Raw genomic sequence first — 17,764 nt, forward strand, 5'->3', positions numbered from 1 at the left:
ATTTGTGAACAATTTCAAAAGATTGTCAACCAGTGTGAGAGAAGCAGCAAGAAGGTAAAACTTTTTTCAGTTAATAATCCATAAGGGGATACAGTGGTTCAAGAGTGTGAGGCAGAGATAGAAACTAGTACACGGGAAGCTGTTAACTTTCAAAAGGATAAGAGCGCAGTCTAGAGACCCCGAAATTTGAACAGACGAGATAGGATTCCAGTTCTTTCAAGGGTTTGTGAACTAAAATTTTGCTGGGATAAAAACAGGGTTTCTTGAAGTTAGTGAATTAAAGACGTCTAAAGCTTACTGTGGCTAAGTACACGATAACTGTACTTCAGTGCTTTCATTGGTACATCCAGGAAACTCTCAGTTGAATGCAGATTACAAGTGCTGTCCTCAGCTAAAGTTTCTGCGATCAAATGAGAAAACTCATCAGCGATTCCTATCGAGGATATATGTATAGTCATTTCCATCGGAGAGTGGGATCACCTCTCGAGTTTTACTGATGTAATAGAACGATTTGAGTTTTTTTCAGTAAATGACATGATGAAAAACAAGTGTTCACAATAAGGGAGTGCCAGAGGCCTGCAGGCCCGATTTGGAGGAATGTAAAAATTACAGAGGCGCTATATTCGTACATTGGGTCTTGAGAACCAGTCGTGCTAAATTAGGTCCGAGATTCGGGCCAGATTGGAGGAGAACTTGTCTAGAGGTGAAGGTTGCGGCCAAAAGATGAGGATGAAGGGGAGACTGTCCCGTTACCGGAGAGTGACACTGAGCGCAAATTGGACGTCCAAGTAAACAAGATTTTCATGACTGCCCCAGTTTTAAGGGAAAACCTGAGTGTTCCAACTTGTCAAAAATGGAGAACAGCTGAAGTTTCTTTGGTTGAGAAGATCTTTAGAGCTTTGGGGCAGTTCTTCATGAGAAGCTAAATTGTCCCTAGGGAAAGTTTTCTCTTCAATGTTCAAATCAAGGACGAAATGTAGAACATCGGAAAGCACTTAGACGGAAAAGGGTTGGTTTTGGAGGTCAGTACGCAAAATGCTATATGGAGCTGCAAAGAAGTTTTGAAAGCGGTGTCAGGAGAAGATATGTGAGAGGGAGCAAAAGGCAGAAGGCGGGCCACCTCAGGTCGCAGTGAGCAATCAGCGGAATCTCACGGCTCATGTAGTGTGGACTTGAGATCCAGAAGTGGTGGTCGGGTGTTAGCCGAAGCAAGTGAGTCTTGCAGTTCACCGGTGGAGTTAGCAGCTTATCAGGGAACAAACCGCCAAGGAAGTCAAATTAGAAATTTGAGTCACCAGCTAATTCACAGTACTAAGGTAACAGAGAAGGTGAGGACGGTAGAAACGGAGTTTTTCAGTGGGAAGTTTTTCCAGCAATGGCACAGAGAAAGTAGGGGTTCCATTCCTTTAAGGACAAACAGTACCTGTTGAGCAATACGATGGGTTTGGTAGACAGCAGAAGGGAGGAGAACAGTCAGCAATTCTGCAGCCAGACAGAAGTCTGGCTCAACGATACTTTGAACACGATACTGAGAGGTTGGATGTGACTGCAGACATTTCAGAAGGAGAAATGGGCCAAGCTGAAGTTGATTAGGAGAGAGTGCTGGAGGAGTAGACCACTTGACCGGAGTGGAGATTCCAGCGAAGGGATGTGTGGCCATTCCTTCATACATAGAAGGAAGATACGATTTGAAAAATGGTGAGTAATGTTCAATAACTTCACTTCTTGATGGTTACTTTTTATCAAGCCTCTCTCATTTTATGTTTTTTTTTTAAATTCATGTGTTTAATCTAATAGGGATCTAATGTGTAGATAATAGGGATCTAAGTTAAAGAAGCAGGTTGAATTAGATTGACTATTGATGATGGCGGTCACGAAAAATGTAATAATATTTCAAAATATCGGAAAATATCCGAAGATATAAAATAGAGCTCAAAAAGAAAGCAATGCTTGCGTACAGGAACTTTCTGATGTTTGTTTTTTCAAATTTTTGCTTAGAGCAATTTTGTTGTATAGAAGTGATCTTGATATGCTATTAGAAAGGTGGGTTGAACCAAGAGTAATTGAATTTCGAGTTATCGGTATTCTTTGAAGGAGAAATTTTCATGGGATAGCCAGGGTACTTGATGGAAATGTTTTTTGAATCAACTAAATACTTTAACCAGGCAAAAAACAAAAGAAACTCTAGTTGAATTCTAACTTGTGGCTTGTTTGTTGTGTCTTCAGTACTATTAGAACAAAACTAGTCTATAATTGTTTAATCATTTCAATAGAGTTGTGCTTAGATTTAGTGATTTATTTTAATTTGCTGTAATTTGATAAATGTGCTGGAGTAGTAAATTTGTTCTTCATTTGTAGTTAGTGATTGCTCAAAAACTAATCTACTTGGCATACGTTAGGTGAAAAGGTTCAATGTGGTGTGTTGTGGAATAATTTATGGAAAAAGTAAGGTGTGTTTGCAACGAAAGCGACTGATAAGAGGATTATAATACCGAGAATAAACGGACAAAACATCAATAGGATTAGACAAGGTTGGAACATTAGGTCAAACGAATTCTTAACTTCTATTCGGAAGAATAAAAGCTTAGAAGGGAGGAGTCTAGAGTTTGGGAAATCCTTATTTTTTCACGAAAGTGCCGCAATTGAAAGTGGTAGAACTTGAACTTCGAAAATCGTTTTTCCTACAAATTTTTAGTAAGACTGTTGGCTTGCCATTCAGAGCCATATGCCGGAACAGAAATATTGGAACAAAAACAAGAGCTCTAAGAATTTGAATGGGCGCAATATTGATTTTCAGAGGGGGACCGAACTTATAGAAGTTAGGTATCATCAGGTATTTACCTCAGCGTGATCAAACTTGGCAGGGCGTAAGTGCATACCGTGGCGAAACTTTCGTTGTTGTCACGTTTGGGAATCTGTTTTATAGATACCATGGGGGGACTTTAATTTTCCAAAAAAAAGGCTAATTTTTTTTTACTTGAGTGGTTGACCGATTGATCAATTGGTAGCGCCCTAAGTCTGATACTGCTTTTCTTTTAGTTTGAATAGCTTGAGCAGATGTCAGCAATGAATAAAGAAGGCGTTGAGAAAATTTGATTGTTCTTTTAAAGTCTTAAAAAACTCTGCGTAAGAAATTCATAACTAATGTGGTTTATAATGCGAAGTGAACAGATTCGTTTGTTTCGTTCTTGGATTAGTTACTAAGGACTAGAACAACAACATCACCAAATAGTACCATAGCGAAGACGTAACTTAGGAGCTGACCTGTATAGATGTGAAGAAAACAAAAACCCTGTTGAGAGAGTTGAAATGACTTGATAAATTCAGAACACCAAAGAACGCCGGAGAAAAGCAATTAGATCAAGCGGCTTAATTGAAAGCTATTTGGAGTACGTCCTGTGATGAGAGATTCCGTTGAGACAGAGAATAGTACCTCTTTAGATATGAATTTGGTTAAAAATTCAAAGTTGTCAGCCATTTTTATAATAAAACTCTGGATAAATTTAGATTTTTTTTGTGATCTTTTACACTTCTTATTCATTTGTTTGATTTTGTTTGATCACTCGGATCAATTCATTAATCCAACGAGAGTATTTTACAGCCAATCAGAGCAGCGTGGTGACAATAGAACCCTCCAGTAGAGGTATGAGAGCCATCAAAACACACCTTTCAATTTGTTAGGGTTTTGGGCGCTAGTTGGTTCTCAACTAGATTCTACAATTCTGTTGAAAAAATATTTAAAAACACTAAACTGTCAAAATCTCATTGAAGGGTGAATTGCGTTTAAAATTACACGGACCAGAATAGATTTCAAAGAAAAGCTTAAGTCTGATCATTACTGTGAGTTCAACTGATCACCTAAAAGTTATTGGCTTTGGTTTTGTCGAGGAGACAAGTGAAGATGAGGTGAGGCTGAGATTTTTTGCTGAGAGCCACAGGAAACATTATGGTTGAGGTCAGACATGTTAATTAAGAAAAGGGGAAGAGATTTGGCTCGGGGCCATGTACGGGTAATTTGAGAAATTAGCCAGACTCTATGGGTAACTTCAGCGGAAAAGATGAGGCGGCAGCCCAGCCCCCGTACAGGTAGATTAGGGAGAATGGCGAGGAAGAGAGAATTCACAAAAAACATCGAGACAAAAATGGCAAGACGTACACATCAAAAATTAGCCACCTCAACAGCTTTGCAGGACTTATTGACGCCAATGAGCAACTCGATTATACCCGTGAAAAATGTTGGTTATTCTCGCAAGTTATCATGGATGGCCCAATGTTCTTCTGGACAATCACTATTTTCTTTTTCATTTGTCGTTTGTCCTTTTCAGCTTCTTTCTTCGTTTTCTAGTGTTGATAAAAAGTTTGTGCACTTTTGGTTCAAGAAATTTCTTAATTTGTTTTTTTTTCTGGTAAACAGGAGCTGTTGTTTTTCTGCTTTAGTTGTTCTCAGCTCCGGAACTTCTGTAATCACCTTTTTGTTTAAAAAATCATTTTGCTAGTCTTTGCGCTAGGCCAACATTGAGAGCCATCAAAGGTATGAGAGCCATCAAAACACACCTTTCAATTTGTTAGAGTTTTGGGCGCTAGTTGGTCCTCAACTAGATTCTACAATTCTGTTGAAAAAATTTTTAAAACACTAAACTGTCAAAATCTCATTGAAGGGTGAATTGCGTTTAAAATTACACGGACCAGAATAGATTTCAAAGAAAAGCTTAAGTCTGATCATTACTGTGAGTTCAACTGATCACCTAAAAGTTTTTGGCTTTGGTTTTGTCGAGGAGACAAGTGAAGATGAGGTGAGGTTGAGATTATTTGCTGAGAGCCACAGGAAACATTATGGTTGAGGTCAGACATGTTAGTTAAGAAAAGGGGAAGAGATTTGGCTCGGGGCCATGTACGGGTAATTTGAGAAATTAGCCAGACTCTATGGGTAACCTCAGCGGAAAAGATGAGGCGGCAGCCCGGCCCCCGTACAGGTAGATTAGGGAGAATGGCAAGTGAACTGTGCAAGGAAGAGAGAATTCACAAAAAAACATCGAGACAAAAATGGCAAGACGTACACATCAAAAATTAGCCACCTCAACAGCTTTGCAGGATTTATTGACGGCAATGAGCAACTCGATTATACCCGTGAAAAATGTTGGTTATTCTCGCAAGTTATCATGGATGGCCCAATGTTCTTCTGGACAATCACTATTTTCTTTTTCATTTGTCGTTTGTCCTTTTCAGCTTCTTTCTTCGTTTTTTAGTGTTGATAAAAAGTTTGTGCACTTTTGGTTCAAGAAATTTCTTAATTTGTTTTTTTTTCTGGTAAACAGGAGCTGTTGTATTTCTGCTTTAGTTGTTCTCAGCTTCGGCACTTCTGTAATCACCTTTTTGTTTAAAAAATCATTTTGCTAGTCTTTGCGCTAAGCCAACATTGAGAGCCATCAAAGGTATGAGAGCCATCAAAACACAACTTTCAATTTGTTAGAGTTTTGGGCGCTAGTTGGTCCTCAACTAGATTCTACAATTCTGTTGAAAAAATGTTTAAAACACTAAACTGTCAAAATCTCATTGAAGGGTGAATTGCGTTTAAAATTACACGGACCAGAATAGATTTCAAAGAAAAGCTTAAGTCTGATCATTACTGTGAGTTCAACTGATCACCTAAAAGTTATTGGCTTTGGTTTTGTCGAGGAGACAAGTGAAGATGAGGTGAGGCTGAGATTATTTGCTGAGAGCCACAGGAAACATTATGGTTGAGGTCAGACATGTTAGTTAAGAAAAGGGGAAGAGATTTGGCTCGGGGCCATGTACGGGTAATTTGAGAAATTAGCCAGACTCTATGGGTAACTTCAGCGGAAAAGATGAGGCGGCAGCCCGGCCCCCGTACAGGTAGATTAGGGAGAATGGCAAGTGAACTGTGCAAGGAAGAGAGAATTCACAAAAAACATCGAGACAAAAATGGCAAGACGTACACATCAAAAATTAGCCACCTCAACAGCTTTACAGGATTTATTGACGGCAATGACCAGCTTGATTACACCCGGGAATAATGTTGGTTATTCTCGCAAGTTATCATGGATGGCCCAATGTTCTTCTGGACAATCACTATTTTCTTTTTCATTTGTCGTTTGTCCTTTTTAGCTTCTTTCTTCGTTTTTTAGTGTTGATAAAAAGTTTGTGCACTTTTGGTTCAAGAAATTTCTTAATTTGTTTTTTTTTTCTGGTAAACAGGAGCTGTTGTTTTTCTGTTTTAGTTGTTCTCAGCTCCGGCACTTCTGTAATCACCTTTTTGTTTAAAAAATCATTTTGCTAGTCTTTGCGCTAAGCCAACATTGGCATCGTTTGAAATAGAAAATTCGGTCATGAAATGACTTGGGTTTTAATTGTTGCCACATTACCTCTTAGGTTTCACAGAATTGCTACCCCACTCCATCCTTTAGATTTTACCGCTATTGGAAGAATTATCAGATGAGCAATGTTGTTTGAGCTGCTGCGCGCATAATTAATTTCTCGGAACCCTTCTGATACTGATGACACTCTCGTTCTACTTTGAGTTAAAGAAAAATTGTCCACAGTGAACGGTGAAGAAGTGGGTATACAGCAGAACCTTGCGTAGACATAAATATCCTAAGTTCAATCCCCTGACTCACTTTCATTTGTGCTCTCAAGTAATATTAACAAATCAATATATTGAAATGAATTCTCTTATTAATTTACACTGGAAATGGATTTACACTCGGTGTTAGATACAATTGAGAACCGATTGGGACTCTTTGGTTTCTCATAAGTTACGCTCTCTCGGTTTTTTAGGCTTGTGCCCACCATTATAGATTCAATTTTCCTTCAATTACATTAGACAAAATCTGATCCATTTGTTGTATCCATGCAATTTTAGTTTTCAAGTGCTGATATTTATTTTAAACTTTAAATGTTTTCCATTGCTTATTGAATGTTATTTTAATTTAATTGATTTAATTGTGAGGATATTTTTCAGGGAATCCACGAGCAAGACTTATCTGCCAACGAAGGTGTGAACAATAGCCTCTCCTTGGTACGTACTGCTTATAACTACCATATCATTAATTTATACAGTTAAAATTTCCCACTTTCTATATTCGCCGTTTTCATCAAATTTTTCAAGGATAATTTTCGGGAAATTTTCATAGGAGAAGTTCAAATTTTGAACTTAAGAAGCTCTAATAGCAGATGAAAGATGTTCAGTTGTAGGCATTGAGTTTTCCGAGCGTTCACTTTATAACGTTTCAGTTTTATGGGATTTATTATAAATCCTTCCACAACGCTGAAGCGTAAGAAAACGTTTAGTAACTACCAAAAAAATTGAAAGCTCAAAGTAGTGGATAAAACAGGGCTTCCAGCCACCAGCAAAAATTTGACCCTTTCTCCAAGCGCTAATCACGCATGTCGAATCTGGCCAAATTTTACTGATTTCTGGAAGCCTTGTTTTATCCACTACTATATATTAGCTCTAAATTTGATAAAAATTAAAATTAAAATAAAAAAAAACAAAAAATCAAAAAATCAAAGCAAAATTTATATTTCACTCTTTAAGAGTGATTCACTCTTATTCGCAGTGATCCCCAGTAGAAAAGATTGCTCTTTTTCGCCCTTAAAGAGTGAATCCCTCTTTTTTGATATTTTTTTATTTTTTTTATTCTTTTTATTTCAAATTATCTATACTTTTCAATAAATTTATATTTTCTTTTTGTTTTTTCTATATTTATTCCATTATTAATAAGAAATGATACAAAATTATAGTATTTACATGAACAACTGTCTTCTGTTTGGTTAATAACTAAAGGACTTACAGCTCTAGGACTTTGCCAACTAGGATTAATTGTTTTATCCGCGAAGCGGTTACACCGATCAGTTATATCAGGGAACCTGCTTTGCAGATTTCTACTAAATCCTCTAGTCATATCTATATCTGGATGTTGTTTCTTTACATGAGCCCGTATCCCATCATATCTCACAACAGAAGTACAATATGGACAATTAACTTTAGCTGAAGTACAACTTCTACATGTATACTTACCCTCATCAAAATTATTTAGTGGTTTTATATAATTACACTTATTACAACATCTAGTTAATACTTCTGGGCTGGGGTTAAGGTTAGGGTTAGGGTTGGGGATAAGGTTAGGGTTGGGGTTGGGGTTAGGATCTGAGTTCGAGTTATAGTCATAGATAGAACCAGAACCAGGACTAGAGCTAGAACTGGGGTTAGAACCAGAACCAGAACTAGAACTAGAACTAGAACTAGGGTTAGAACTAGAGTTAGAATTAGGGTTAGAACTAGAACTAGGGTTAGAACTAGAATTAGAATAAGAATTAGAACTAGGGTTAGAACTAGAATTAGAACTAGAACTAGATTCATTTTTTAAAGAACAACCCCACGGAGAAAAATTATTAGCACAAATACCACTTAATATTATATTACCACACATGCATTTATCAGTTTTATCTTTATGAAATGATTCATAATGATATTTTAAAACAGCAATGTTTCCACATTTATAATTACACTCTAAACATTGTAAAAGCATTTATAAAAGGGTAAACTATAAAATTTACCTAATCCTTCACAGGGTAATATTTAACCATGATTTCAGTTAAATCTTTAGTATTATCTTTAGATGTGATACACTCTGCTAAATATCTATTTCCTAAAGTATTGAGTGTATTAGTTTTACATCTCTTATCTAAAATCAAATCAAGGTCTAATTCTTTTTTATCTTTAACAAAATTTATAATCTCTTCTCTGAGTTCTTCATTATTTATATATAGTTTGTTTAAAAACCTTCCTCCCTTTCTATTCAAAATTCCCATCTCTTCATTGACGAAGTCATAGTTACACTGATCAGTATACGAACTTTGTTCGTGGTTTACCAAACTGCTTCCCTGATCAGTATAACTGCTTCGTGTTTCACCTTCCAACTCTTCTCCATATCCAACATTAACTAATGTATTTACTCAACTCAACATTGTACTTGCTCCCATTGCTACAGTTCCAGCATTTCTTGATACTGAATTAGGATAAAAACAATTAAATATATATAAACCTGCGCCTATAATTCCACCAATATTTGATAAAATTTTCATACCCTTTCCCATAATCATTTTTTTAGTTAGAACATCATTCTGAATCTTAATATTATTTAAAGTAAGAAGTTTATTAAAATAAAACTGATAATTATCATGATTAATAACACTTCTATCTGTTGCATTAGTCATTAGTGGTTTCATATATGCTATAAGTTAATTTATATCTTCTCTCTCTAAATTATCTTTTAAACTAAGAGCTTTTAAATCAAGGAAACCAACTCTTGAATTATATATCATCGTTCTATTACTACTAATAATAATAAAAGTATTTTCCTTTTTACTATATTTAATTATACCATAACGAAGTTCATCTGACATTTCATCTGTATAATTATAATAGTTACTATTTAATTCACTAATTATTTTATTGAAGTCATGTTCCCATTTATATATCTCATTAAAGTTTTTAAATAGGTCAGGTCCATTATAAGTTGTTAAATGAATAGTATCACAACTCATTCTTGCTGTATTAATTATTTGAGCTGGTTTATGACACATTACAATCATTTGAATATTATAATGTCTTTCTTCAGTAAAATAATAATCTATATCCTTATTTAACCTATCACCCATATCATCAAGTACTATTACACAATTTTGAAATTTATGCATATTATTTTTTGTGATCATATTTATATCACATTTATTAAACCCAGTATAAAACTTATTAGACTCAGGATCTATCCAGTCTCTGTCATCTTTACAAACTATAACTATGGACCTTTGGTCTTGATCTTGAACTTGATCTTGATCTTGAACTTGATGTTGAACTTGATCTTGAACTTGATCTTGAACTTGATCTTAAACTTGATCTTGAATTTGCTCTTGATCTTGAACGTGATGTTGAACTTGATGTTGAACTTGATCTTGATCTTGAACTTGATGTTGAACTTGATCATGGTCTAAGTATAACTTTAAGTATTGTCTAATAAAATATGTTTTACCCGTTCCAGTTCCACCATAAACAATAGTAAGTAGTGGTGACTTTTCATATTCAAATCTAACTAGACTCCTATTCATAAATCCACCAAAGCTTTCTTTTAGTTTTGTATATTTACTTGGTCTTGAATCAAATATTATATAACAAATTCCAATAATAATAATAAAAATAAAAACTGCACTACTTGTTTCCTTTTTTATATAATAAATATAGATTTGATTTAGATTTAGACTCAGACTTATAATTAGACTTAGATTTAATAAATTTATTATATAAAAATGCTCATTCTAACTTTTGAGGAATTCAATAATAAATTTAATATTGATAATAATGCTATGAGTGATATCAGAATAAAAGATATAGGTAAAGATATAAGTCTAACACCAATTGAGATTGTAATGAGAGATCAAACTCCAGATAGTATCAGTGATCCTAACTTCATTATTGTAAATCTACATCCAACTGAAGGTACACATTGGTTTTTAGTTATAAGAAGAGAAGGTGGTCCAACATATTACTTCGATAGTTTTGGTGTAGAAACCCCAACATTATTCCTAGAAGAATATGTTGATCTAGGCTCTAATGAGAGAATACAACAATATGATGAATCTTATTGTGGGGCTTATTGTTTATATATGATCTATCTTATTGATAGAGGATTTAGAATTAAAAGTGCTTCGAATATTCTAGTTAATCAATGTAAATATCCAGAAATATATAATGAGTGTTCTTGTTTAAGTTGTAATGTTAATCGGGAAACTTGTTTCGCAGATGATAATGATAATGTTAATGATAATGATAATGTTAATGATAAGGATAATGTCAGTGATAATGATAATTATAATGAAAATGATAATGTTATTGATCTACGAAGTAGCTTTACTAATAATGATAAAGATAATGTTAATGATAATGATAATGATAATGATAATGATAATAATAATGATAGGAATAATGAATCTAATAGGAATAGCAATAGTAATAGCATTAGTAATAGTCCTACTAATAATATCCGTGAAGCGGTTTACCGATATCTGTAAACATAAATGATGATCTATTTTCATGGCTAAATGATGACGATATAATTACTGAAGCCGCATTCCCAGATAACTTTAGATGTATAATATCTGGTCCTAGTGAATGTGGTAAGACATTCTTATTGAAAAATCTACTTCTAGCTAGTATATACTTTGATAAGTTATACATCATTGGACCTACTGGTGATCAGTACCATGGTATAGAAAGAATAAACCCAAAAAGAGATGTTGAATTTATTAAAGATATAAAAGATTTACCATCTCCTGATAAACAACCCAAAGACTTAAAGAAACTAATGATATTCGATGATGTTAGAGCCAAGGAACCAGTTATCAATGAATACTTTTGTAGAGGTAGACATAATAATTGCAATATGAAATAACTTAATCAAAACCTGTTCTCTCTGGATAGGCAGAGTGTTAGAGAGAACTGTAATCAATTTATTTTATTTTAACAGAGAGGTAAAGTCCTCATATCTATATATCAAGATTTCTTTAATAATGTTGAACTTAGTTATAATGATTTTGCTAATATATGTAATAAGGTATGGAAAGAGCCTTATAATTATATTGTCATTGATGTAACTAAAAATAAAAATATTAATGGTAAACTAAGAATTAATTGGGATCGGAGAGCTTTGTAGTTTAGTTTAAGTTTAAGTATCAGGGAACCTGCTTCGCAGAGAAGTGTAGGTCTAAGTACAAGTCTAAGTATCGGGAACCTATTTCGCAGATAAGTATAAGTATAAGTATCGGGAACCTGCTTCGCAGATAAGTATAAGTGTAAGTATCGGGGGAACCTGCTTCGCAGATAAGTATAAGTCTAAATCAAATGTAAAGTAAAACTTAATAAATCACCATTAAAGTCTATAGGTCTTCCATGCTCATCTTTAATATGAAATTCTATATATTCTATTCTATCTTTAGTTACATTTTGATACAAGATATTAGTTGGTATAACATTTATCAAGTAACCTGGTGGTTCTGTTAGATAAAAAGTATGTAATATATCTGTATCTTTACCATTATCTTTAGCTCCAGATATAATATTGCAATGAATGTTAATAGTACTAAAACCCATAATATCAATAATTTTCTGAGATTTATATCTACTTTTTTATAAATTATTTTTCTAAATCCTATTAATGAGGCTAGTGAGTTTTCTATATCAAAGCTGAGTGCTCCTTGTTTTATTTCCATTAAACATTTCATCGTATTCTTATCAGGTTCTATGCTCATGTGCTCCCGGTGTAATAGTTGAATATAGCAACGGGATTCTTTTATAATTATGATTAAGTATAGATGTAATGTTTGGGCTTGAGGTAGAGATAGGGTTAAGGTTAGGGTCAGAGCTAAGAGCCCGAGGTAAAGCTTCATCATCTTCTATAACAGTACTAGCATATAAGAATTGATTATTTCTCCTATTCACATTAAACACCGAATTATAAACAGATAATCTAATTAAACCTAATTTTGTTGTATTAAGTATAGGTTCAATAAAGTTAAACTTTTCATTTGGTTTTAACATTCTAAAGTTAAATGTATGCTCTTCTTTAGTTTTAGTTAAAGCTTCGTGTATATTTTGTAGTTCTCTTAACATTAAACTATCGGTGAAACCGCTTCGTGAATCAGTCATTTTTTATCTAATAAAAATGGATTTTAATTTGGATACAACTTATGGTTATAATAATGATATACATAAAAGTAAGATTATAAAATATAAACCTAATAATCTAGCAACAATGAATACGGTTAATACCAATGTTAATATCATACTCAATAGAGAAGAGAATCACTTAAATTTGCGTGATTCATATCTAGATATAGAGTTTGTTGTATCAGATGATGCTGGTGGTGTATTTGCTATTGATGCTAATATCAGATTAGTTAATTATGGTATGATGGCATTGTTCAGTTCAATTAAGCTTGAAACTAGTGGTGGTTGGACAATTGAATATATAGATCATTGTCATCCTAATCTATTGATGTATAAGTTATTAACTAGTACTGTTGATGAATATGAGAGTGGTTTTGTTAAAAATCAGGGCAATAGAGATAGTCAACTTAAAAGTGACCATATTGCTGCACAACGAGGACATTTGTATATGATGATTAAGATGAGTGATCTATTTGGTTTCGTAAATGATTTAGGAAAGATTATATATGGTTTAGGATTTAAACTATTATTAAAAAAGAATAATAATGATAGAGCTCTATATAGAGTTAATGCTAATCCTGGTGCAGTTGCTAATGATGGTAATATAGAAATTAGAGATATATCATGGTGTGTACCTAGTATTGATCCTAGTAATGATAATAGAATTATTGTACAAACGGGTTTAAGTAAAAGGAATAATGTAGACTTTAGTTATTATGAAAGAAAGACATTTTATAAGAATGTACCCAATGCTACTAACTTCTTGTTTGATCTTGGTATGGAAAGTGGTATGGAAAGACCGCAATATATAATAGTTGGTTTTGAAAATAATAATGTTAATGAACAAACTCATGATGCAAGTACATTTGATGTAATGAATGTTACTGAGTGTTATTGTAAGATTGGTAGTGAGTTTTATCCCGAGGATAGAATGAATATTAATTATGGAACCAATAATTATAATGAGGCTTTTAAAGAGATTGTTAGCTTTAATAAAGATTATAATGGGCTATCACATAATATAAAACCATATATAAATCACAGAACATTCAAAAGTAATTATAGAATATATGTATTCGATACTAGATATCAAAGGGATCATATAGGTCCACAACCAATACAACTTAACTTTAAATTTAGTGCTGCAGTTGCAGATGTTATATGTCATGCATTAGTTTTAACTAAGAAGGTTATTAGTGTGAATAGTGATGGTAATAAGATGGTAGACACAATATCATAGATATAATTTAAGTCATAGATATAATTTAAGTCATAGATATAATTTAAGTCATAGATATAACTCTAGCAATAATTATAATTTTAGATATAACTCTAGCGATAGTTATAATTTTAGATATAACTCTAGCGATAATTTATAATTATAGTATAATATAGTTATTGTTATAATTATATACTTATACTTGTACATAACCATATACTTATACTTATATTTATAGCTAGTCAGCTCAAATTGTTTTTCTTGTTAATACCTAACTATTTCTTATTAGTATTAACAAAACCTTTAGCATAAATAATGTCTAATTTCTATTTATTCTCTAGAGCCAAGCCTCTAGCTTCAAGCTTAACCTTAGCCTTGGGCCTAACCTTAGGCTGAGGCTTAATAACAACAAAGGGATTATACTTTTTAACTTCCATTATTTTTTATATATAGAAATGGGTCTTTTAAATAATTTCAAAACTAATTCATATTGTGTTGGAGGTAGACATTATAGTGGTACTGTTAATATAAGAGGAGCTATCACTTCAAAAGATACTAAAATGTTAAAAGGTAATTGTGTTTTATGTAGAAGGAATAAATCAATGACAGTATCTGATGCAACAATAGAAGCAGAAGGACTTAAAGATTTCTTTCAAAGTGTTGGTAGGGCTACAGTTAACTTTGGAAAGAAGGTTGCCAATAATCCAGTAAGAGCATTAGAAATAGCAAGTAAAATAGCAAGTGCAGCTGCAACTAGAAACCCTAGAGCAGCTTTATCAGCCACACCCGATTTAATAAAATTTGCAACTACTGGTGAAGGTATAAAAGTAGTACAAAAAGGAAGAGGGTTATACTTAGGTACAAAGAAAAGATAATTATTTGATTATAATTATGATTATTTTATGTTTATGATTATGATTATGATTATATCCATGCTTATATCCATGATTATATTATGTTTATGATTATGATTATAGCTATGATTATGATTATATATTTATCGATAAATATTATTACTAATATTATTATTACTAAAAACATTGTTATTACTAAGCACTAATTTCTTTAATCTAAAAAAATACTCAGCTTGATTTTCTTATTCTTTTTATAATCCTCATAAAACTTAACAAATTCATTATACTCATCATTATCTATTTTATTATCATTCATTGATTTAGTATATAGTTTATTAAACTTATCACTAAACTGTTTACTTAAAATATACATTTGTGAATACTTTATAATTTTATTTCTAATTTTAGTATTAATTGTTTTTGATAATGAACCACAAACAGTTGCTGTAGCAAAAGCTGTTGGTATAGAATAAGCTAATCCTATACCTGTTAATGAAACTGATGTTTTTGTTGCAGTTGTTGCTATTGATGATAATACTATTTCTGTTATCTCAGCTATGTTAATATAATTTTTATATCTACTTAACTTCTTATTATAGTTATTAGTTTCAGTTTCATAATAATTTCTAATATCTTTTATAATGTTAATACTGTTGGTAAATTTATTATTAGCTTGAATCTTTTCGTTTATCAATCTTTCTGATACTGATGACAAATCTGGATATAGAAATCTCTCACTCGGTGCTGTTGGATTGGTCATTGCTTTGCTTATTTTCATTAGCAAAAGTTCTTTCTATTTCTTTCATTATATCTTCTTGATTAAAACAATAATGCATCTCAAGTCTATCTTTCTCTTTATTATCAAGTAACTTACTTTGTAAAAGTATAGCAATTATATATTGTACTATAACACCTCTAAGAGATTTATTGTATTCTTTCATTTCTCTCAGACCGTTAGTAAACATTTCATCTAGTTGTATGTTAGTGATATTCTGATTAAACTTATTATTATCAAATTCTTGCTTTAATTGATTATATTTAGAGATAGTATCTGCAGCAACTTTATTACAAAACTTAACAGTATTTCTGACTTCATTTTTTGATTCAATAAACTCATTAATTAGTTCTTCATTAACTTGTGTTTCATTTAGTTTTAATGTTTTAGTTGTAACTTTATCAAAGTCACCCTTTCTTAATTCAGTTATGTTTCTACTTAAAATGTCTATTTTATTAGAAGAGGATAATAAGTTATTGTCACAATACTCTTTATTAACAACAACTTTTTCATCTCTAGGAGGAAGAACATTTGTAATTTTATAGGTATCTTTCATATCAATATCATCATTATCTTCTAGGAATAACCCACGAGCCTTACTTAGTATTAAGTTGTTTCCATTCCCTATATGAGGTTTCGCTTGGTTAAATCTATTTCTTGTCATTATTTATATTAAGAAAAAAATCCGGCTTGCCGGCTTAGGACCGTAGGTCTATATTTAATGATTCCAAAACCTTATTATTAGATTCAAAATCAAACTCGGATTTCAATAGTTCCCGTTCATAATATTTGCCTTCTATTATCTCTCCATTAATATCTTCTATTTCATATGTTGGTGGATGTGTTTTTAGAATTTCATTCACTTTAAACAATTCTCTATTCCATTTAGAAGTGTAACCTTTAGAGAAGATATTACGTTTATCTACATTTCTAACATAATCACCAACTTTAAGTTTAGGTTTAATATTCTTAAAACTAAAAGTGTATTTAACTTTATCAGGATTATTAGAAGCATCAACTGGTGTCATATTAATTGTTGAGTGAATGTTATTGTTATATGTTACAACAGCTTCATTTCATATATTTACCCAATTACCATCGCCCTTGATTAACATTGGTTTATTTATTATGTGTAATAATGTTCTATTAAATCTCTCTAAAAACACATCCTTTAAATCACTATAAGTAGAATATAGCTCTATCCCTGAAGCGGCTTTGCGGGTTCCATATTCTTTAAGTAAAGATTTAAATGTTTTATTGTAAAACTCACTACCTCTATCTACCCATAACTTTTCTGGTTTTCTAGGTTCAGAGCCACCTTGTGGATGTTCACTAAATACTATTTTAAAACAATTAGTTATAGATAAACCAGATTTATTCTATGAAGGAATAGCCCATGCATATTTTGTGATTATATCTATAACTGTTAATATAAGTTTATAATTATTGTTGTATTTACTTAGAGATGACTTATCAATTAAATCAGCTGACCATGTTTCATCTTTATATAATGGTATTATTCTTTGTCTTCTAAACTTTGTTATTCGAGGACTGAATACTTTTTTAGCTAGTTGTTGTTGTTGTTGTTTTTCTATCGTTTTATTTATCGACATAGTCATCTGCGAACGAGCTCTGCTCGTGGCTAGCCAAGCAGGTTCCCTGATAGCTTCGCTCAGGGACGTAGTCATGGATTCTTCTATTTACCATAATTAAAAACAAAATTATCTAGTTGGTCTTGATTAATATAATTCATAGATAATAGTTGCTTAGATATATCTAGCACTTCATCATGTAATCCATCATGACCAGCTTTTGTTTCTAGTATTAGTAATTCTAATCTTTCTAATAAATTATTTGGGTTGCCATGTAATCTTCTGCCAAATATATCATCTCTTACCTTTATTATACGTTTTATTGTTCTATATCTAGCGCTTTTCTTATCCCCTTTTCCTAAATCATATCTAATATCCTTTAAAAACCTTTTAATTTTGTTTTCATCTTCCTCAACCTTATCATCATATGATGCATTTGTTTTAGTAAGAAAATCAGTAAATCCTTCTGAAAACTCATATAAAATATCCCTAACTAAAAATGCACCCTGCTCTAGAGTTATATTAACACCATTCATTTTATATCTCCTACTAGGTAAATCTACGAGTTCTAATTTTAATTGA

At 32.3% G+C, this 17,764-nt stretch overlaps 1 protein-coding gene across 1 annotated transcript in view; it reads left to right on the forward strand.

Moving 5' to 3' along the window:
- Positions 1-17,764, forward strand: part of LOC142342382 (uncharacterized) — a 133,897-nt gene that overhangs the window by 107,422 nt on the left and 8,711 nt on the right. Inside the window, exon 20 of the mRNA XM_075393692.1 lies at positions 6,980-7,036. Within this exon, the coding sequence (XP_075249807.1) occupies positions 6,980-7,036 (57 nt within the window). The remainder of the gene's footprint in view (positions 1-6,979; positions 7,037-17,764) is intronic.

The sequence above is a fragment of the Convolutriloba macropyga genome, chromosome 7, assembly GCF_964194025.1.
Source record: "Convolutriloba macropyga chromosome 7, txConMacr16.3, whole genome shotgun sequence".
In the NCBI taxonomy this organism is placed as follows: domain Eukaryota; kingdom Metazoa; phylum Xenacoelomorpha; order Acoela; family Convolutidae; genus Convolutriloba; species Convolutriloba macropyga.